Genomic DNA, 23,795 nt, shown 5'->3' on the forward strand with positions numbered 1-23,795 from the left:
AATAGAAGAAGAATGCATCAGGTAAGCTCCAATGCAAATATCCCCAAAACATATTATAACGTAGAAAAAAGAAGATGTAGAACAACAAGCACGGGGGGGGGGGGGGTCCGTGTATGCAAAAAAGCCCCATATATGTGTGTGTTTGCACATAAATGTATGTGAGTGCGTGGAGAGGAGCCAGAAAAGACCCCACCAAACCAGGAATGTCGGTGGCTACCTCAGGGGAGCGGAGTGGAAACAGGGGCTTACTCAGGGGGCTAGTCAGTATGCATCCTTATTGTGCGATCTTTTTACAGCATGAATGTATTCACACATTACCCGTGTCATTTAAAAACATTTTTAATACAAGAAAAAAGAGTTCTCACTCAGCTTTGCAGCAGGGGTAATTACGATGCAGAGTCTGAGAAGAGCTAAAAGGAAGGCAAAATGAAAGAGTGCTCCTGAGAATTGAGAGAGCCCCCCCTCCCTCCCTCCCTTCCCCAATTACATTTCCTGTTTTCTCCCCATCTGCAGTCACCTGCGGTTTGAAATACGTTATACCACATTTCATATCACGGGCAGAAACACGGCTCTCTTTCTCTTCCGCCTCCTCCCCTGGGGACACACCAATTTCATTTTTTAATTGAATATTCAAAGGTTCATGTTACAAAGAACGAGTTATGGCCTTTCCAGCTGTGCATCTTGCTCCCACCGCTGTTATTCTGAAAATAAAGAGTCCCATAAGCACCCCAATGGGCAACCCCTGTCCCCCTCTATGCGTCCCCCCGGCCCCTCTTCCAACCTTAGTGGTAGAAGAAGCGAGCAGTACTTGAGGCCTCTGGGAACTGAGGGCGCATCTGTGTCAATGGAGCTTCCTGCCTCCGTTTCGAGCTGGGGTGGCTAAGTTAGTAGCCGACATGTTAAAGAAGGAAACCAAAACAAGGCCCCTGGCTGGCTCAGTGGGTAGAGCATGGGACTCTTGATCTCGGGGTCATGGGTTCAAGCCCCACATTGGAGGTAGAGATTACTTAAATAAATAAATAAGTACAGAAGTATGAGACCAAAACAAAAAGGTTGGAACGCATCGCCGACGACTGGCCTGTCCCTAAACTTTCTCCTCTGGCCTCTGCACATTGTAGATACACTGAAATAGGATTCGCTCCAGCAGCCTCACATGTCACTTACTGGTGGGCCTGATCTCTTCCATGTTTCCTTTCTCTATCTCTATCCCAGCCCTGAATGCCGATCTTTGGGGCGTGGGGGCAAAGGGAGAGGGAGAGAGAGAGAATCTTATGCAGGCTCCACGCCCAGCGCAGAACCTGAGGTGGGGGTCGATCTCACCACCCTGAGATCATGACCTGAGCTGAAATCAAGAGCTGGGTGCTTAACCGACTGAGCCACCCAGGCGCCCCTAAATATCGACCTTTGATAGACCCTGCAAACCCTCAGGATGATCAAAATCAATTAATAGTTCAAGGATGCACAATGGAATATTAAGCAGCTGATAAAAATATTTTCTAAGAATATTTAGTGACATGGGAAAATGATCACCAAATAGGCAAATAACAAAACAAAACAAAACCCTGTATATACAGGATCGTTCCAATCATGGGGGGAAGTGTATATGTATTTTTTAAAGCTTGGAAGAATATACAGTTGACCCTTGAACAGCACGGTTTGAACTGCCTGGGTCCACTTATACATGGATTTTTTTCCATAAATTTGTACAAGACAGGGGTGTAAATGTGTTTTCCCTTCCTTATGGTTTCTTTTTCTTTCTTTTTTTTTTTTAAGATTTTATTTACTTATTAGAGCAAGAGGGAGCGGTGGGGGAGGGGAGGCAGAGGGAGAGAGAGAGAATCTCAAGCGGACTCCACACTGAGCTCGGAGCCGATGTGGGACTTGATCTCACGACCCTGAGATCATGACCTGAGCCGAAATCAAGAACTGGATGCTTAACCGACTGAGCCACCCGGGCGTCCCCCTTATGGTTTTCTTGATAACATTTTATTTTCTCTAGCTTACTTGATCTTAAGACTACAGTATGTCATACAGATAACATACAAAATACGTGCTAGTCCTACTATTTCTGTTATCGGTAAGGCTTCCAGTCAGCAGCAGGCTGTTGGTAGTTAAGTTTGGGGGGAGATGAAAGTTATACGTGGATTCTTCACTGTGCGGGGGTCGGCACCCGCAACCTCTGTGTTGTTCAAAGGTCAACGTTACACCAAAATGGTGACAACAGTTACTTTTGGGTGGAGGGAATGTAGGTGCTGTTGCTTTTCTGTGTCTTCCAAATTTTCAACAGTAGGCATCTTTTACCTTTTGGGGGGGCAGATTTTACTTTTATAATCAGAATAGAAATGTTATTTTTTTTAAAAAAAGATTCTATAATCATACTTTCCTAGGCAGGAAAGTAGCCTCAGATATTCTGGCAAAACCTTCAACCACAACTACCAGAAAGGTGCTTTACATACAGATCATCAGAAAATCCGGTTAAGTAGTCTGCTTTGGGGAAGTTTTATTGTACGTACACATTTATTTTACCAACAATACAACAAAGCCCTATTATTATCCTTATTATAACATCATACATACATAACTAATTATTTTACAGTATAACTTATTATTATAAGGGTTCACGGGAACCAGAAGTCAAATCACATACATATCCTGAAACATGCAGCAAAACTGCTTGCTGAAGTAATCAGGTGGATGAGAGCCCTATCCGCTGCGTCCAGTCAGGGGAGTGGATGCCACTGAATTATCGGCCGTAAGAACCACAAAAACACTGATAAGTTCCCAGAGGTTAAAAAAAACCCTCCAGTGTGCCTCACACACCAAATGTCAGGATTTCCCTCCTGCCGATTAAGCCGGGCTAAGAGGAAACTGACAAGAGTGGCAATGCCCTGAACTGGGAGAGAGACATTTGGGGGCCTTTCCAAGGAGCAACTAAGCCTTGTGGACACTGGCCTTTCAGTGGGGGAGAAGCTTCGGCGACCCTGGGGAAGCACAAAGGAAAACTTCCTTACCATACAGGGAGAAGGTCCATTTTTGGCAAATCCAGTAGATGAAACTCTGGACTTTAATACACCAGATCAATTCCCGAGTGGCTTTTCATTCTATAAAAGGATTCGCAGCAGGATTCCATTAAATGGCCAGCTCGCCTAGTGCATTTAAAACAGGATTCAAATACAGAAATCCCGCTGTCATGTACTTTTATAGGAAGACAATAGCTATATACACCTACATGGACAGACTCTCTGAACGGCTCTTTCTGCTCCGCTGACAGGGATCCTGCTGAGCTCAACGCACAGACTTGCCTTTTCCACAACCCTCTCCCCACCCCGCTGGAGGAGTCATAGCAGGGACGAGGTGGAGTTCAAGTGGGCCAACTCAGTTGGAAGCAGAAGTGGCAAGAGCCTTCGAGAAATATAGCCGGAGAACCAGGAAACCGAAGGAAGGTACAGCGTTAGAGCTGATCACGCCCTTAAGGCTCACCTACTCCAACCCGCTCGCTCGGTTTACAGAAGGGGAAACAGAGACTCAGAGAGAGGAAGTGACTTGTCCGGAGTCACAGAGGGATTTCGGGGCAGAGAGCGGTGCGGGGCTCTGGTGCCCCATCGCCGACTGCCGCTTCCCAATGGAAAAGCTTGACTCCACGTTGGCAGGTATATTCCTTCAAGCTGCTAAAGTTTGGGGGCATTGGGCTGGTGGCTTAAGGACAGTCAAGAGGGACAACGGTCGTGGATCACGACCTGGACCCCTGTGTGCTCACCAAGGTGGCTCTGGCCCACGGAAGGCAACTGAGGCAGCGGATGCCACAGAGGGGCTGGGACCCTTCTCCTGCGTGCTCTCTTGTCATTTGCCTGTCTTCTGACTTGGGCCTAACTAAGCCTGAGCCCCAGGGCGACCTAACCCAACGGGCCAGATTCTAGGTGAAAACCAGTTCCGCCTCAGGCCAGGGGCAACTGCTGCTGGGAATGGGTCACCTTTCCCACATAAAGCCAGACAGATTCCCTTCCAGCCAGGCTCTTTAAACAGTTTTCGAGGTGTTCTGGCCACTGTTATCTCCAATCTGCTTTAAAAAAAAAAGAAAAGAAAAAAGGTTTACTCACAGGCCTCTGGATGAATGCCCAACTGTCCTCTAGGGAGCCTGAATTTGCCTCTGCCTCCATCTGGTCCCATTTAAAGTGGATCTGAAAAAACCCAGTTCCTGCCTCCGCGCCGGTGTTCAGAGCCGGGGCCTCCGCTGGGAAAGGAAACTCAGCACCACCTCACACCTCATCAGGGTCAGAAAGCAGAGATCTGCTCCCATTACCCCAGGGCCTTCGTGAGGGGGTCACAGGGGGGCCCTGCCAGGAGAAACCTGAGCCCTGAGTCCTGTCCCCCCTCCCCCTGCCAGAGAAGGCCTGCAAATCTTTTCCCCAGTCACCTTTAAGTGAGTGGAACGAATGACCCAAGTCCAGGGCCAACGGAGAGCACACGGCATAATTCAGCAGATGGCTGCCTCTAATGGGGAGACCCCGAGCAAGAGGATAACATTATTTCTCACCCTCCTGAGCATGTGGCCTCCTTCCTCTTGCAGGCAACGGAGGAAACCCAGTTTCAAATCCCAGCAGCAGAAGCCTCCTCCTGCTAAACCGAGGAGGAAGGGTCTGTGTTTTGTTTTTTAAAGATTTATTTATTTATTTATTTGAGAGAGAGAATGAGAGAGAGACAGAGAGCACATGAGAGGGGGGAGGGTCAGAGGGAGAAGCAGGTTCCTTGCTGAGCAGGGAGCCCGATGCGGGACTCGATCCCTGGACTCCAGGACCATGACCTGAGCCGAAGGCAGTCGCTTAACCAACTGAGCCACCCAGGCGCCCCCGGAAGGGTCTGTGTTTCTAATTTATTCTGCTCCCCCCGCCCCAGTTGTTACTTAAAATAATCCATCATTACATGGCTGGTGACTCCAAGATTTTTATTTAAAACAATATGGGAAGAAAGAAAAAGAAAGAAAACCCACACATAACCCATGACGGCGCTATCTGGGATTGAAGCTGAGAATCTTTTTACCATCACGGAGTCTTCGAGGCACCCAAGTATACTCTTCTCTGGCTCCCCACAGGTGTGCTGGGGTAGGGGGAATGCAGTGAAGAGAGGGGGAAGTTAGGGTCTGGCAGGAGTTTTATTTCTCAGAAACGTCACGAAAAGGGCAGGTTTGGTTGTTTTGAACATATCTGTGTCATCCGGTGTGTGTCTCGTTGTTTCATCCACTGAGCAGCACTAACACTTTGGACTACGTCCCTTGGTCTCCCTGTACCCATAAAAGAAGAAGACATGAATACTTGTCCAGGAAATATAGATGAAAGCATTTTGAGGCCATTGAAAGAAACATGTTACACTTATCCATGGTATTCTCTTTCCTTTCTTTTCTCTTTCTCTTTCTTGAATGTGGTCTTAAGAGTACATGCAACTTGGGGCGCCTGGGTGGCTCAGTTGGTTAAGCAACTGCCTTCGGCTCAGGTCATGATCCCAGAGTCCCGGGATCGAGTCCCGCATCAGGCTCCCTGCTCGGCGGGGAGTCTGCTTCTCCCTCTGACCCTCCTCCCTCTCATGCTCTCTGTCTCTCATTCTCTCTCTCGCAAATAAATAAAATCTTTAAAAAAAAAAAAAAAGAGTACATGCAACTTAAAAGCCCTTTTCAATTGTTCGGGCTAATACGAAACCATGGCTCTGATAATCCAGACACCCAGGCGAGTCTAGAAATCAGTCCTATTTAGTTTTGGAATACCTTTTTCCAGGGGCTTATCTTCTTATTAGTTTTGCTCAGACTCATGCAACGGGTTTGTTCCCTTAGGGCACACAAAGGGAGGGGCCGCGCTGGGTAACAAAGCCAGCAATTAACAGAAAATTTACAGCAGAGACTCCGCAAGGTAAATGCTATGCACATGACTGCAGATCAAAATCTCATTATCCTATACAGACAAATCGCTCAGCTGTAATGCAGTTTTGTAATAAGAACACTGCTAACACTCAACATTTCCAGGATTTGGGAAATGAAAGGACACGGGGCTGATTCCTGCCTGTCATCTGGAAGCTCTCAGAGGGCATGGTCCTGTGTGTCTTGGCGCCCGCCACCACATCCCCAGCACCTGGCACAGGGCCTGGCAGAATTGGTGCCCAATCAACACACGTTGAAGGAATGAATGAGAATAGAAGTGTGTGAATTAACAAATGAAATGTTCCCAGCCCAGGGGCAGAGTGAGAGCTCACCCATCTTCACACCCACCCCCCTTCTTAGCTGAAGCCCTCAGGAGGCCTTTCCTGTCACCCACCGCCCCCACTGGAGGCTGGATTGGGTTCGCTTATAATGAATTCTTACAGCAGCACTGATCACAATGATAATTATATAGTTATTTAAGTCTGCCTCCACCTACTAGATCGTAAACTCCTCGAGGGAAGGTGCCCGTAAGCATTTGGTGGTGGGGGCGAGGGGACATTGTCGTTCCCCGCCCCCCAACTTTTTCTTTGGAAAAGTCTCAAACACAGAAAAGTTAGAAAATGGTACCATGATCACCAATGGACCCTTGGTTTAGATTCAATCATTTTTTAATATTTGGGGCCATGTGAATTTTCTTTTTATGTTTAAAGGTTTATTTATTTGAGAGAGTGCACGTGCATGCGAGCAGGGGTGGGGAAAGGGCAGAGGCAGAGAGAGAATCTCAAGCAGACTCCCCGCTAAGCACGGAGGGGGGGCCCCCACCCCAATGCAGGGCTTGATCCCACGACCCTGAGATCACGACCTGAGCTGCAATCAAGAGTCAGCCGCCCAACAGACTGAGCCACCCAGGCGCCCCAGCCATGTAAATTTTCTTCTGTGCTGTATCCTCAGTGGAGGTATGGGTACATACTGGGGTTGTGCTCTCCCTGCTTGGGCTAGAATATTACTTTTAGTGGGAGGTGGTACCGATGGCTGAGGCAGGGAGCTTCCAGGGGAATCGAGGGTAGGTGCCATTTGGTAGCAAGACCCGAATGCAGAGGCAGGCTTCTCCCAGCCTGTAGGCAGTTGCCCTGAGATACCTGCCCCAGACCAACCCCAGGTAGGGCAGATCTTTCTTTTTTTTCTTTAATATAAATTTTTTTTTTAAGATTTTATTTATTTGAGAGAGAGAGAGAAAGTGAGAGAGCACGAGAGGGGGCAGGGTCAGAGGGAGAAGCAGACTCCCTGCTGAGCAGGGAGCCCAATGTGGGACTCGATCCTGGGACTCCGGGATCATGACCTGAGCCAAAGGCAGTCGCTTAACCGACTGAGCCACCAGCTGCCTGCCCCTCCGCCCCCCTGCAAGATCTTTCATCAGGGAGAAAGACCATTACCTGGCTGCCACCGGAGGAGAACATCACTGTCCACATTGGGATACTGGTTCAAGCCCGAATCAACGAGCCATTCCTTCTATGGGCCAACACTTCAGTCTGGACCCCAAAATGCAACACTGAAAGAAACAGCTCAATGAAAAAGCCAGAAGCAGCAGCCCCTGAGGCCTGGGCTGCGCCTTGCTAGGTGACCTTGGACAAGTCATGTAACCTCAAAGAGTATATATTAATAGCAGCCCAAGCCACCTCACAGGCAGGGACTGGGAGTGGGGACATCCCAAGAATCTTCTATAGTTCTCTAATTATTTCACAGTGTCCACAATCTGTCTCCAACTAGACCATAAGCTTAAAAGCCAGGAACTATGTCTACTAACTTCTTTTTTTTTTTGTCAAGTTGGCCAGGGCTAGCCATACTGCTGGACACTTATCAGTCAGAAGTCAGTGAGTGGACACAACGGGGAAATAGTTTTGCCACACGGAATCTTCACAGTGTTCATTCAGATGGGATGGGACTCTATTGAGTACACAAGAGCTGAACTTCCAAGCGACACGCATGTCCAAATAAGGGTCCTATCCAACAACTCCATGGCCTGTTCTAAGTCACTAATTATGTTACCTTACTAGCCACGGTGACCTTCAACTGATTCTGGAAAGAATACCCCCCACACGCACACACCAGAGCACTGCTTGGATGGCACCATGTCTCAGAACTCCTCCAAAAGAACTCCTACGCTAGGCGCACCTAGGCTGATTCTCCAGGCTTCTCTTCCCAAACCCTGGATGTGTGTTCTTTGGAAGAAACAAGCAGCAACCAGACATCCAAGGTCTCCTGAGTTAATTCCATCTTCCCCTGGTGAATTATGACTTCTTGCAGACACAAAGGATAGCAGAGAGACAAATGACACATAAACAAGAGCTTTACAGACTGGGGGAGGGGGGGCAGGGAGAGTGACGTCAGTTTTCCCAGAAACCATTTATCCTGATAACAAGGTCTCAAGTGCTTGGGCTGCTCTTTGAGCTTCAGAATCTGGCGTACAATTATGTTCTTCATCATACAGTATGGGCAAAGCCAGCCAGAGCAAACTGGAACCATGCAAAGCAAACCAAATGGCCCTAAATCACCCCCACCCCCATCTGCCAAACAAAGGGGACCTCTGGGTTGCCTCAGTCCGCCTGAGGTGAAACACAACCTTCTGGAATGTTCCCCGTTACAACAGCAATCCTAATCCAGGCAAGGGGGACTGGGGACAGAGCAAGGACAGGTCGATGCAAATTAATTAGCTGACAAGAAAAAATCATTAGCATCCTTTTTGGTCACTAAAGATGGAGAAAGTATAAGCCAGGAGACTAATCCCTCTACTTAAGCCATGCCATTTCTAAAAATGCAGGTAACAGGGAGCAGAAAAACACTCTGGGAACCTTCAAAATGCCACAGCAATAAATATGACAGTGCCAATCTTAGAAGAGAATTCTCTCAAATTCCATTATCACAGAGCCTGGTCTATTTACTCCTCGCCCTTCCACATCATGATTGCATAAAGAGCTGGTGCTGGGGTCTGCAGGGGTTGGGGAGGTTCAAAAGCAATCACCCTACCCTTCCAGACGGGACAAGAGGGTGGAATAAATTCATATACATCCTGTAGAGAAAATACTACCAGATTCCAGATTCAGATTTTGAAAACAAAAACAAATCAATTTCAATTACACCAAATACCTAGAGGCTTTTTTTTTTTTTTTTTTTTGCACCGGAATTGCATGGACTATTTCCCTAAATAAGTAAGCCACAAGGTTTAAAAACTTGTGTGTGTGTGTGTGTGTGTTGTGCAGTTGGGAGATTTTCATCCAGTACTATTTGGTGTTATGGAGTTCACCTACCCCTACTTCACTCTCCCTCACCACAGAGTGCGGGTAATTGTGGGCTTCTGAAGACCCCAGATACCCATGGATGAACAGAAAGGCTAGATTGTTACCCCCAAATGGAATCATCCCCTCCCTTTACAACCAAACTTCTGGTCTAAAAAACACCCCAAACAAATATGAAGCCTCAGGTCACTTCGGTGTGATTTCTCTGAACATCCCAGGCTGGAAAACTTCAGTTCTTTAAAAGAAGGTGTTTTTTTGTTTGTTTGTTTTTGTTTTTTCCAGAGTCTGCTGCCAACAAAAAGAGAGACGGCACCGCTTTTGCAAGCCTCACACTAATTTTCCTGAGTCCCCGTAGAAGGAAGCCAGCTCCACAGGTTTTGGCATACAAGCCCAGTTACACTGAACACGCACCCGGGGCGGACCCCCAGAGGCCCGCATAGCCAGAAACATGCCAAAATACGCAGCCGGCCACCTACAGACCAGCGAGCTGCACACACGCACACGCACACGCACACACGGGACCCAGAGGCACCCAGCACAGGCAGAGAGGGGCCGGAACACACGGACACACGCCCCGGAGGTGAGCGCCCACAGAGAACCAGGCGGACTCCTCCAGGGTCACAGACAGCCCCGGCGCCGCCGCCCGCCCGGGAGGCACGAGTGCGCGCGCGTGCACTCAGACGCACACGGTGATACACACACACAGACGCAGTCACATATGTAATGCATATGGAGAAACCCTACCCCAGCCAGTCACCTCCCCGCCCCCCCCCCCCCCCCACCGCCCCCTGCCCGGGGCTCACCCCAGCCCCGCGCCCCTCTTCCGCAGGAGGCCCGGGTCCCGCGGGGGGAGGGGAGGGGGGACGCTGGGCGCAGGGGCGCGGCCCGACGGCCGGAGGAAGCGAGACCGGGGGGCCTGGGACCCCGAGGGCTCGGCGGCTCGCGCGGCCATTCATTCGGCAACGCCCGGGCGGCGCGGCGGCAGCTGCAGCGAGGGAGGCGGCGGCGCTCACTGCAGCTCTTAGGCAATGCAAGTTCAGCTGCCGGCCCGCAGCCTCCGCCAGGGCACCCCCCCCCCCCCCCCCGCCACCGGCGCTCTCGGGGACAGGCTGGGGGAGTGAGCCGCTGACCCCGGGAGCAGAAGTCCCGCCGCGCCTTGGCTCCTGGATGCTGTCCGCTGCCCTCGCCGCGGCCGCGGCGCCGGCCGGGTCTCCTCCGCCCTTCCCAGGCCCCCGGCCCCGGCGCCGGCACCCCAGCTCCGCACTCACCACCTGGCGAGCTATATCGGTCGCTGCCATCGCTCCTGCGTCCGCCAGGGCTGCCACGGGTGCCGCCGCAACCGGAGCTACAGCACAAGAAACAGCGGAGCTCCTCCGACAAAGAGAAAGTGTTACACTTCGGGCGCGACCAAGTCCGGTGGGGGGAGGTGCGAGGGAGGGGCCCCCGCGCCGCTGCTCCAACCCCAACCTCCCCTCTATCGCCCACCCCCTCGGAAGTAGGGTACGGGGAGGGGGCGGGTTTCACGCGCCGCTTCCCCCTGCGGCGAGCCCAGTTCCAGTTCTCCCTGCAACCTCAGCTGTAGGCCTTGGCGGAGGGGGGCGGGGGCTCCCCTCGGTGACCACGTCCTCTGCCCCCCCCCGCCACTGGGCTCCGTGGTACGTCCCGACCTCCGCTGAATTGTCACACCCCCCTGCTCTCGCCTTACATCCCAGAGTCCCCAGACCCCGGAGGCTGGAAGGGAGCCCCTGCCCCTCCCCCTCCCGCGCACAGCTCGGCGGCTGAGCTCTGCAGTCCTCCTCCCCCTCCTGCCAGCCCCCTGTATCCCCTCTTCCTCTCCACCGAGATCTCAGGGTGCTCGGATGGGAGCGCCCGCGGCTGGAGACTCGAGACTCCACTACACCTCCTCCCACCCCCCACGGCCCGGGAGTGCTGCTGGGGCCGGGGGTGGGGGGGGGTGCCGCTGCGGCACCTGCCGCTCCACAGGGGACCTTAGAGAGGGGGCAGTTGGGGGGGAGCCGCACTGCGGCCCCGCAACTGAGCTGTGACGTGCGGAGTCCGAGGCCGGTGGACTCGAGGTCCCCTTCTGCCCTGGGGTTTCCAAACCTCCCATGCTGTGGGCTGTAATTTCGTGGAGCCGAGCTCACCACCGCTGGGTACTTAATACAGACGGAGCCCACGCCTCCTCTCCCCACCGAGCCCTAGAAGCTCAGCGTGTGAGCGGGGGCTCAGACCACGACCCCCTTCTAGTGAGTGCCTGGGTCGCCGGGGAGTCTCAGAGGAGGAGCTTGAGGATGAAGACCCCCAGCTCTGTCGAGCGGGATGTGGGAGTGACGGGGAGCGGCCTCCGGTGGCTCCGTCCCGCCCGGATTTCCCCTTCACCTTCGCTCAGCCCGGGAGAAGGCGGCGGGCGGTGCGCAGTGAGAGCCTCCGAAGGCAGAGGCTGTGCCAGCCTGCTTTCCTTTTCCTCCTGGCCAGCCGCCGCCGCGGGTCCTCTCCCTCGCCCCTCCGCACGTCTCCGCCTCTCCAGCCCTGACGCCCCCCACCCCTCCCGGGGAGTGGCCCCTTGCTAGCTCCCTGGGACTAGCGAACCCCGGCAGACTTGGCGTGCCCGAGGCCCTAACGGGCGGACACTGCGCTCCACTCCTCGGTAGGGCTGGTGCCCTGGTCTCGGAGAGGCGCCCAGACCCTCGAGTGGAACCCGGGACCGCAGGGGGAGGCAGGCCCACGGGCAAAAGCCGGGACAGCATGGTGGCCCGGATAGGACAGGGGAGGTGGCCCCGCAGCGGCCCAAAGGCGGGAGCGGCAGAGAGGGAGGCAGGAGAGAGGAAAGGAGAAAAACAGGAACCAGGGAGAGAGGAGAAGGGCCCCGATGCCGAAGCCCAGGCCTGGGGAGAAGGAGGGAAGGCAGAGAAGTGGGGTGGCCACATATCGTGCTTTCCTGGCACTGGGTTCCACCTGCCGGGACAGTGCTTCTCACACTGTCTCAGGGAGCTCTCTACGTGCGGTGTGCACCTTGAGAACAGGAACTCCGCAAAATGCATCCCCGGTGCCTAGTTCGGGGTCTGGCATCCAGGAAGCGCCCAAGTAAGCGTTTCCTGAGCAAGAGGGCAGGGGATTGGGGTGGGGGAAGGGGTCCAGAAGAAAAAGACACAAGGAGGGGGTAGCAGTCAGGACAGTCGTGACGAGCCAAGTATTGAGGGTGCCCACCGTGCGCCCATCACTGCGGTAGAGACCCAGGAGAGGCCAAAAGAGAAGAGCCTGGCACAATCAGGGACCAGTACAGGGGAGTTCAGGAGGCAGCGCGGGCCCTCGGGGCAGATGGTGATGGCAGCGAAGAGGGGTGGCTGTAGTCTCCGAGGCCCGCCAGGGTGCTGGAGCAGGGCCTGGGGGAGGTGCTGGGCCCTGGATTGGGGTGGCAGCGACGCGCGGGACCAGCGCTGTATATGAGGAACCGCTGTAAGGCTGGGCCCAGACCGGATGGGGGCGGGGAGTCAGAGGTGACTGGCCGCTTCCCTGCTGGGTGTCTGGGAGGGAGACAGGTCTTCCCTGGCAAAGGCTGGGGTGTGGTGGACGGAGAAGGGCCTGAGGTCACTAAATGATCTGGACGTGGGACTTGGGTGGTGGCTGGAGGAGAGGGGTGCATCTGGAAGCCAGAGGCGAGAGCTGATATCCAGAGCGTCGGGGAGTGGAGCCTGGAGGAGGGCCTGGTGCAGCTGGGCTTCCCGGGAATCCTGCCTGCTCTCTGGCGTACTGCCCGCCCCCAACCCCCCTGCCAAGGCCCCCCCCCCGCCCCCCACCGTAGCGCTCCGTGCTGACCAAAGCTCCGTACATTTCAGCCCCCCCAGCGGGTACCTTAGCTTAAAATCCTTGGTGCCCCCGCCCAGGTGACCCACTCTACCCACCTGTCCCTAGGGACCCTCAGAACCTGGGAGGCCCCCTCCTCCAAAAATCTGGACCTCCAGACTGGAACCAAGTATGTAATTCAAGTCTCCTACAACCCTTTGGCCCCTCTAAGACCTGCTGCCTGCTGCAAGCCCTTGCGGGGTTCTGGGCATCCCAGTTTCCGTGGGCTGTAGGTTGGTACTGACGTGTGAGTAGGTGTGCATTTGTGTGTCAGTGGGCGTGTCAGCTACGTGTCCGTGTGTTTCAGCATGTGTCGATGTGTGTGTGTGTTAGCATGTGTTTACTCCTGTGTTTGTGTTTGTTGATGTGTGTCTGCCCAGTGTGTCTGTTTCAGTGTGTGTCTGTGCGTTGATGTGTGTGTGTTGGTATTTGTGTCATTGTGTGTGTGTGTGTCGGTGTATGTCCGCATGGGTGTGTGTATGTCAGAGAGGTTTTAGCTCACTGTGTGCTAGGCTTTACATACCTTGGCCTCACTCAATACAGTGGGCCAATAGCTGAGAGGTGTGGATTCTAATGTTTCTTTCTTTTTTTTTTTTTTTTAAGATTTTATTTATTTGACAGAGAGAGACACAGCGAGAGAGGGAACACAAGCAGGGGGAGTGGGAGAGGGAGAAGCAGGCTTCCCGTGGAGCAGGGAGCCCGATGCGGGGCTCCATCCCAGGACCCTGGGATCATGACCTGAGCCGAAGGCAGATGCCCAATGACTGAACCACCCAGGCGCCCCTATAATGTTTATTTCAACAAAGAGGTCTGGAAACTCACTGGGTTGGTGTTTCCCAATCCTTGGTCCCGGATCACCTGCCCAGGCACAGGGCGAGCAGGAAGGCTGAGGCAAGAGGGCTCATGAGGGGTCAGTTTCTTCCTTGAATGTCTGTCCCCCTTGATGAGTGGAGCAAAAGATCCGCTTCATGAAGAGGCATTGTGGACCCTCAGGCGCTGCCCACGGACACAGGCCCATGTTCCATGTGTCCTGGGGGGTCCCTCAGGCCCAGCGCAGTGTCTGGCAGGTGCTCAACCAATGTTTGTTAACAGAGTGAATGAATGAACGGAAGCATTTAAACGTGCTGTTTTCAGTGTTTCCACTGTCCTTGAGGAAGCCAGAGCACGCTGCGATTTCCCAGGGCCAGCAGGTGACTGTCATTAGCATGCTAATGTTGTTTGTAGAACCAGCCTCCCGGGGAGGGGAAGTGGCTACCCCTGCTAGGTGGGAGTGGACCTTAATGGGAGCCAAGCTTTAGAAAGGTCACTCACTGCTGGGGTAGGGGGGTTGCTAAGACTGAATGGGGGAGCAGGGAGGGGAAAGAGGGCGATGAAATGGAGCTAACAGCTCAGGAGAGCCTTTGTCCTGAAATGGTGGCTTTATGAAAGGAGGAAGGGAGGGGTGGTAACGTTGGGCTAAAGTGAAGAAGCTAGAGAACAATCTGAAAAGATCAGAAAGTTGGAGGAGGAGGACCAAGCAAAGCAGAGGGAAAATGATGTGGGATAGAAGAAATCCAGATAGCGCCTGCCAGAATCAGAACCTCAGTTAAGGGGCGGAGTCAAGATGAAGTAAGGGTTCCTTTGTGCCTCATTACCTGCTGCTCCTGGTTTTACACTAATTTATCCCACTGGTTCTCAAAATGTGGTCTTTGTCTAGCAGCATCACCAGGGACATTAGTAGAAATGCAAGCTCCCAGCCCCCAGCCAAGACCTACTGAATCAGACCCTAGAGGGCTGGGACCCAGCAACCGGTGTTTGAACTTGATGCTAAAGTGAGTTCATCTGAAATCTAGCCCATGGAGGGATGGGACACAGGACGGGTAGGGGACGGTAGGATAGCGAGGGAAAAGCTTGAAGCCGGGGCTCCAGCGAGGATGGTAGGTCCTGGTGGATTTCTACATGGCCAGCATAAGGTTACAGAGTGCATGGGGTTGGGGAAGGGGTGCCAGAAAAGGCACAGATGGCACCCCTGTAGGGAGCTGGAAGATTCTAAAAATAGACTTCACTTCCTTTGCAATTGTACTCATTCGTTCCACAAATACGCACCAAGTCCCCACCTCACACCAGCCACCACGCTAAATGCCAGGGAACTCAAGAAAAGGTGGGCAACAAGAACCCCTACTGCGACCTGAGGGAGCTCCCAGGCCAGTTGGCAGATAGCCTCACGAACGAGCAGTGACGTCATCAGTCCGGAGCAAGACCTTGGGGAGATAGAGACCCAGAGAGGTGAAGAAAGGCCCCTGAAAGAAGAGTCCTTGGGTGGAGTCTTGAGGAATGAGTAGTAGGTTATCTGGTCAACAAGGGGGTGGCAGTGGGGGGGTGGGGAGTAGAAGAATGGTATTTGTAAAATCACAAGACAGCGAACATTTAGCGAATTCCAAGTCTTGGCCCTGGGGGTGGGGGGTGCAGTGGCTATAAATGAGGCTAGAAGATAAGATGGGGTCAGATCTGGAAGCATCGCATTGGTCATGCCAAAGAGTTTAGACTTCATGCTCCAGAGTAGGGGTTCTCAAGTTGTGCTCTCCAGGGACAATGCCTGCTCAGTCTGGAAACATGCCTGCCGCAAATGGGTGGATGCTCACAGTGAAAAAAAAAAAAATCACATAATGGGTAGAAATTTCTCTATTTTAACTTTTTTTAATCATAAATTTTCCCTAAATCTTTGACAGATGCTCCTGCTTATCTGCTAGCAAGCAACAAAATGAATGAACAAGAAGCAAATGAATATTAAACAGACAATCCCAGTATTGATCATGCTTAATTCAACGGTTTATTTTTTTCATGGACATCTGTGCTTGTGGCTATGATTTCATATTGCACACACATAATGTGGACGTATTTTCTGCTAGCAGAAGTAGTCTTTTGAAAAGTGTTTTATTTCTTTTTTTTTAAAGATTTTATTTATTTACTTGAGAGAGAGACTGAGCGAGAGAGTGACAGAGGGAGAGGGAGAAGCATGCTCCCTGCCAAGCAGGGAGCCTGATGCGGGGCTCGATCCTAGGACCCTGGGATCATGACCTGAGCCGAAGGCAGATCCTCAACTAGCTGAGCCACCCAAGTGCCCCAAAAAGTGTTTTCTTTCATATGGTGCGATTTAATATATCAATTATTCCATGGCATTCTGGAAAGAACACCATGACATCCAAATGTTGTGCCACCTGAGCCAGTTGGAGAAACTGTCCCTTCGATGGTGAGGAGCCACCAAATGGTTTTGAGCAAGGGAGTCATATGAACGTGTCTGCAGTTTTGGAAGGTCGCTCTGGCTCCAGCTTGGGGAAAACACTGGAGCAGGGAGTGATTAATGCAGTTAGGACTTGGGAATCAGAACACTATCACAGCAAGAAATGATGTGACAGTAACATGAGAGTGGAGTGGCAGGGAGGGAACAGAGTCAGCATTAAAAGGGGCCACCCATCAAGGGCTTTGTGGGCCATGCTGAGGGTGCTCAAGTTCCAACCCGCAGGAACTAAAAGAGCCTTTGAGACTGTGTTTCCTCATGGATGGTACCTGAACCAACGGCCTCACAATCCCCCACAGTGCTTCTTTTTGTTTTAAAGGTTTTATGTATTTATTTATTTGAGAGAGAGAGAGAGAAGTGAGGAGCAGAGGGTGAGGGTGAGGGAGAGAGAGAATCTCCAGCAGACTCCATGCCGAGCGCAGAGCCCGACGCGGGGCTCAATCCCATGACCCTAAGATCATGACGTGAGCCGAAACCAAGAGTTGGACGCCCCAGGGACTGAGCCCCCCAGGCGCCCCTCACCCACAGTGCTTCTTAGGGATGCCGCTGAACTAGACCCCACCTTGGACCTGCTCACTCAGACTCTGCATGGGGAAAAGTGCGGGTTTGTAACAAGCCTCCCAGGTGCGTCACCGCTGGAGACCCGGTGCATGAATGATTACTGAGCAGTGGCATGATACAGTGACATCTTTGTCCACACAGGTCACTCGAGTCACCACCCGAAGAACTGATTGAACGAGGGCAAGACGAGAGACCCGAAGGCCAGTTAGGAGGCTATCCCAATAGTTCCAGGCTGGCTTTCTACATTGGGCAAGAGCCAGAACTCAAGAGAAGGCTGGGCTCACCGCCCACATCATGATGTACTAGTTATCCTTATACCCTGATCTGTACACACAGATTTAGGCAAATGATACAATTTTGTCTTCCTTCAAACAATTCTCGTTTGCCAAAATTAGTCCTCAGTGGTCTTCCCAGAGTCACAGAGTTCACCTAAGATGCAGAATCATGTGAAATGCATCACGCACCTACTATATCTAGGGCACCCACTGCACTAGGCACCAGGAGAGGTATAAAGAAATATAAGGTATGATTTTTGTTCTCAGGGAACTGTCTAACTGAGGAGATTCACTATGTGTGCACTGGAAGTCAAGTAGTCAGCACCAAATGTGCCGGAAGACAGGATCCAACACGCACCCCAGACAGTAAATATCAATGCTTTACTTCTTAAACTGGTGGTGGTCACATGAGCGTTTGCTTCATAAATACTGATTTTTGCTGTGTATGCTTTAGGAACTCCTCTGAAGTGTGTTAAATTTCGCAAGATAAAAAATGGTCTAAAAAGACAAGGGGTGCCTGGCTGGCTCCTGGCTGCTGGAACGCACGACTCTTGGTCTCGGCGTTGTGATTTCGAGTCCCGTGTTGGGTGTAGAGATTACTTAAAAACATAAAATCTTTAAAAAAATTTTTTAGGGATGCCTGGGTGGCTCAGTCGGTGAAGCGTCTGCCTTCAGCTCAGGTCATGATCCCAGGGTCCTGGGATCGAGCCCCACATCGGGCTCCCTGCTGAGCGGGGAGCCTGCTTCTCCCTCTGCCTGCCGCTCCCCCTGCTTGAGCGCTCTCTATCTCTCTCTGACAAATAAATAAATAAATAAAATCTTTAAAAGAAATTTTTTTAAAAGACCGTAAGTTCTGTGATTTGAATGATAATAATCAACTGCCCCTAGACAGGGTACAGAATCTAGAGAAACAAGGTCTCTATCCAGAGTCCTTACAGTCCACAGATGAACCACAAGCACTGTGAAAGGTTGGAAATATGAGACAGAGGGATGCCTGGCTGGCTCAGTGTGACTCTTGATCTTGGAGCCCCATGTTGGGGATAGAGTTTGAAAAGAAAGGACAGAGCCGAAAAAAAGATGGTAACGACACGTTGATAAAACACTAGCTTCACCATCACCACTATCATTGCTTAAGATGAGGTCGTAAAAAAAGGTGGGGGGGGGGCGCCTGGGTGGCTCAGCTAGTTAAGTGTCTGACTCTTGACTTTAGCTCAGGTCATGATCTTGTGGTCCTGGAATCGAACCCCACATGGGGCTCTGTGCTCAGTGGGGAGTCTGCTTGAGGATCTCTCTCTCTCTCCCTCTGCCCCTGCGCGCGCACGCACGCACGCACTCTTTCTCTCTCTAAAATAAATAAATAAATCTTAAAAAAAAAAAAAGATGAGGTCTTCACTTGTATCAATCTCTCAACACTTTGCACTTAGGTACTGATTTATTTTTGTATCCATATATATGTTCACGTGTGTGTGTGCATGTGTGTGCATATGAACACACATGCACACGTACACACAGCATCTTATTCCAAAACAGGTTTTATGGGTCAATAAAGTAGGAATAGAACACCAAACTAGGAATAGAACACCAAGATTAAAAGAGATGATTCACATATCTTATTTATAGAGGGTTGATATGATTACTGTGATTAAGCTTTAAATATGATTCTTAGCTTCCTGGAAGCCTTAATAAAAGGAGAAATACTAGCTGGCCTAGTTTTATGAATTTCCTATACACAAGAATCACTAAGTGAGGGGCGCCTGGGTGGCTCAGTCATTAAGCGTCTGCCTTCAGCTCAGGTCATGATCCCAGGGTCCTGGGATCGAGCCCCGCATCGGGCTCCCTACTCAGCGGGAAGCCTGCTTCTCCCTCTCCCACTCCCCCTGCTTGTGTTCCCTCTCTCGCTGTGTCTCTCTCTGTCAAATAAATAAATAAAATCTTTAAAATAAAAAAAGAATCACTAAGTGATTCATTAATCCTGCAAATATTAATTATGTACCTACCGTGTACCAAGTCTTAGTCTAGGTGCTAGAGATCAATGATGAGCAAAAACAGACTTAGTCCTTGCCTTCGTGGAGATTATGGTCTAGTGGGGAAAACAGAAAATAATCAAATAATCACACACATAAATGCAAAAATAAAACTGTAACGAGAGCAATTAAGGAGATATTTAATGTACCATGAGAACCTATAATGGCGGGCTGGGGTTGGGGGGATGCAGATTGGATTTAGTCTAGCATGTCAGTATAGGAGGCTTCATGGAGGGAAGTGACATTTGAATTGAGATGATAGATTAGCAAGGTGCAGGGAGGACAGGAGGGGAAAGAGCATTCCAGGCAAAGGGCAGAGCATGTGTGAAGGCTCTGTTCAAGAAACCATAAGAAAGTTGGCGTGCCTGGAGTACAGAGGGACCAGAGTGGTATGAAATGAAGCTGGAGACGTGGGCATAGAGCCAGATATTTCAGGGACCTAGGCCATTGCAAGTTGTTGTTTGTTTGTTTGTTTTTAATTCTAAGCAATGGGAAACCATTGAGAGGTTTAAGGCAGGAGTGTGACACGATCGGACTCCTGTTTTGAAAAGTTCCCTTGGGGAGGGGGTGCCTGGGTGGCTCAACTGGTTAAGCATGGGACTCTTGGTTTCAGCTCAGGTCATGATGTCAGGGTCATGAGATCAAGCCCCCCATCAGGCTCTGTGCTCAGCAGGGAGTCTGCTTGAGTTTCTCTCTCCTTCTTCCTCTGTCCCTCTCCCGTGCATGCACACGCTCTATCTCTCTCACTGAAATAAATGAATAAATCTTTAAAAGAAATAAAAAGAAAAGAAAAGAAGACACTCATCATTGTGGAGAGTGTATCTAAGGGAAGAAAATGGAGGCAGGAAGACCAGTTAGAAGGCTGTCCAGCTGAAAGATCATGGAGGTTTGTACTAGGGCAGTGGAAGTGGACGTGAGAACTTACCTGGGAAGGGGTGCCTGGGTGGTTCAGTCGCTAAGCATCTGCCTTTGGCTCAGGTCATGGTCCCAGGGTCCTGGGATCGAGCCCTGCGTCGGGCTCCCTGCTCTGCGGGAAGCCTGCTTCTTTCTCCCTCTCCCACTCCCCCTGCTTGTGTTCCCTCTCTTGCTGTGTCTCTCTCTGTCAAATAAATAAATAAAATCTTTAGAAAAAGAGAGAGAACTTACCTGGGAAATATTTAGAAGGCAAAGACAACCCAGACTTGTGATGTGGGAGATGAGGAAGACAGAGATGCCAAAGTTGGCCCCTAAGTTTCTGGCTTATATCGTGGTGCATTTTATCGAGATGGGGAACACTAGAGAACCTCTGGTTTGAGGAAAAGAGAGAAAGCCTTTGGCTCCAGTTTGGGATATGTTGAGTCCGAGATGTTTTTGAGACACTGAAAGGGAGACATTGTCAAGTAGGCAATTGGAACTCAGAGGAGAGGCCAGGGCTGGAGATACAGATCTAGTAATCATTTGCATATAAGTCGGTAATGGGGGCACCTGAGTAACTCAGTCGGTTAAGCATCCAACTCTTGGTTTTGGCTCAGGTCATGATTTCAAGATCCAGTGATCAAGCCCCAAGTTGCGCTCCCCACTCAGTGGGGAGTCTGTTTCCCTTCTCTCTCTCCCTCTGCCCCTCCCCCCACTCATGCTCTCTCTCTCTCTCTCTCTCTAAAATAGATAAATAAATCTTAAAAAAAAAAAAAAGTCACAGGAATGGATGACATCACCTAAGGAGAGAATAGAGAAGAGAAGACGACTCAAGACTAATCTCTGGAAATCACCAATATTTAGATGTGGGAAATGTAAAGAAGAATCTGAGAAGGGAACTGAAAAGGAGGAGCTAAAAAGGTGGGAGGAAAACCAGGATCATGTATTACACTGATGCCCAAGGACAAGAAGATTTCAAGAAGGTAATGGTCAACAGAGTTGAATACTGCCAAGAGGCCAGGAAGGTAAGGGAAAACTCTCCCTAGAATTTAGGGTTCACGGAGCTCATTGAGCTGGGCAAGATCTGTTTCAGGGGAGTGGTGGTGGCAAAAAATGGCTTAAGTGTATTGAAGAATAATTAAGAAATGAGTACATGGATGCAGCAAGTCTAGTCAATTCTTTGAAGAAGTTTGATGTGAAGGAAGACAGAAATGGTATGGCAGCTGGAAAAGAATAAAGTATGGGTTGGGGCTTCTTTAAAGATAGCAGAGAAGACTTGAGAGTGTTTAAAACTAATTGGAAAGGAACCAGGTGAGAGAGAATGACTGATTATGCACAGTAGTTTGCAGGTTAACAACCTGTTCTCCAAGGAAGAAAACCAAACTCTGATACGCAGCACTTGCTGGTTTCCATGGTGGAAATACTCTCACCATGAATGATTTCAAGCCATCTATATAAGGTCTCAAGCCCTCAATTAGCCTCCAGCATTCCACTAACAAGAGAAAGGATTGAAATGTTATCACCCAACTGTATTTTTTCTTTTATGAATTTCCTGTTCATGTCCTTAGCCACTTTTATATTGAAACACTTATTTTTCTGTTAATTTGTATGAGCTCTTTATATAGTATGGATATTAATCCTTTGTCATTAATTTTATATGGATTTTGGTGTAAAGAAATTAAAAATATTTATACAGTCAAAATTGATCAATATTTCCCTTTATGATTTTTCCCTTGGTGTTCTAGATTTCTTTGTAAATTGGTAAATTGGCACTTTGCTTTAATTAATGTGAAATTGGCTACCATGAGTTCATTTTCTTGGTTTGGAGTGTTTTGGTTTTTTTTGTTGTTTTTAAATTTTTTATTATTTTTTAGTCATAGAAAAATATATATAAAATTTACCATTTTAACCAATTCTTAAGTGCACAGTTCACTAGCATTAAGTGCATTCACATTGTTATGCAACCATCGCCACCATCCATCTCCAGAACTTTTCTCGTTTTCCAAAACTGAAACTCTATACCTATTAAATAATAACTCCCCATCCCTTTTGCCCCCGGCCTTTGGCAACCACCATTCTACTTTCTGTCTCTATGAATGTGACGACTCTAGGACCTCTCATAAGTGGAATCATACAGTATTTGTCCTCTGGTAATGGACTTATTTCACTCAGCATAATGTCTTTAAGATTGGTCCATGTTGGGACGCCTGAGTGGCTCAGTCGGTTAAGCGTCTGCCTTCGGCTCAGGTCATGATCCCAGGGTCCTGGGATTGAGTCCTCAGCCTGCTTCTCCCTCTGCCTGCCTCTGTCTCTCTCTCTCTGATAAATAAATAAAATCTTAAAAAAAAAAAAAGATTGGTCCATGTCGTAGCATGTGTCAGAATTCCCTTCCTTGCTCAGACTGAATAATATTCCATTGCGTGTATATAGCGCATTTTGTTTATCTAGAGGCTTAAGTGTTCTTTTGGGGGTTTTTTAAAGATTTTATTTATTTATTTGACAGAGAGAGACACAGCAAGAGAGGGAACACAAGCAGGGCGAGTGGGAGAGGAGAAGCAGGCTTCCCACAGAGCAGGGAGCCCGATGCAGGGCTCGATCCCAGGACCCTGGGACCATGACCTGAGCCTAAGGCAGACGCTTAACGACTGAGCCACCAAGGCACCCCATAGAAGCTGAAGTGTTTTAAGTTGCAAAGGTAAAGGACAGATTGTGGATTTTAGTAAATTCACCAAGGTACTACCATCTTGTGAGTTCTCCTGGTGGCCAGGTAATTCCTCTGATCTCATCTTTTCTACTAATTAGTTCCAATATTGTAGTAGGTCAGAAAGCACTTGCCAAGAGCCTGCCTACTTCTTTTTAAATTTCTCCTCCAATAATTTGAATCTGCATTCCAATCACCTGGACACATATTCTCCCCTACCACGGCGAATAGACACGGGGACCTTTAATAGGCTGGTGACATGATTCTATCATCACCTGTCAAGAGGTATCTTAAAAGATAATCAGTCATAGTATTTTGCTCCTATTAGAATTAATTAAGATGAAATTGTAAGCAATGAGTTCAGCACATATTTTCTATACTCAATTGGTCAATATTAAATAAGTTTATAAAGTAGGTTCAGTCACTTGGGGGCATACTGACTTGTAGCTAATTCAACCAAGTCAACTCATGGGGAAGTTGTGTTACTTAAAATCAGACATTTCATAGTGTCAATCTCCAGCTAAAAGTTCAAGTCAAGGACACAGGCAGGGCTTAAAGGAGTGAGTAAACACTAGCAACCAGAGATGGGTTGAGAAATGTCAAGCGGTCAACAAAGGCTCAGGAGCAGACTCAAATGGTATGAGTCCATTACCTCGAGCTGGAATCAAAAACTGAAGGTGAGCATGGATGTGTATCTGAGAGGTGGGGGGCGAAGGTTCTAGAATTAAGAACCCTTGGTTCTCCCTGCCGAGATATGGGATATGGGAACTTTGAAGAGACCTCTAAAGTAAGTAAGGCTGAAATCATCATGTCTCAAGTGCAGGTGGGATCTGGTCAGAAAAGACAAACACCCTTTACTGAAGCGCACTTTTTTTTTTTTTTTAAGATTTTATTTATTTATTTGACAGAGAGAGACACAGCGAGAGAGGGGACACAAGCAGGGGGAGTGGGAGAGGGAGAAGCAGGCTCCTGGCTGAGCAGGGAGCCCAATGTGGGGCTCGATCCCAGGGTCCTGGGATCGA

The 23,795-nt window shown here is 49.9% G+C and overlaps 1 protein-coding gene across 5 annotated transcripts in view; it reads right to left on the bottom strand.

The window, feature by feature from the left end:
- SEPTIN6 (septin 6) overlaps positions 1 to 10,752 on the bottom strand; it is a 66,413-nt gene extending 55,661 nt beyond the window's left edge. For all 5 annotated transcript variants that reach the window (XM_035007886.1, XM_035007877.1, XM_035007891.1 and 2 more), the window contains exon 1: positions 10,467 to 10,752. In XM_035007886.1, the coding sequence (XP_034863777.1) occupies positions 10,467 to 10,496 (30 nt within the window). In that variant the 5' untranslated portion in view covers positions 10,497 to 10,752. The remainder of the gene's footprint in view (positions 1 to 10,466) is intronic.
- Between the last annotated feature and the right edge of the window lie 13,043 nt (positions 10,753 to 23,795).

Source organism: Mirounga leonina, unplaced genomic scaffold (assembly GCF_011800145.1).
Source record: "Mirounga leonina isolate KUSES-001 unplaced genomic scaffold, KU_Mleo_1.0 Mir_101664, whole genome shotgun sequence".
In the NCBI taxonomy this organism is placed as follows: domain Eukaryota; kingdom Metazoa; phylum Chordata; class Mammalia; order Carnivora; family Phocidae; genus Mirounga; species Mirounga leonina.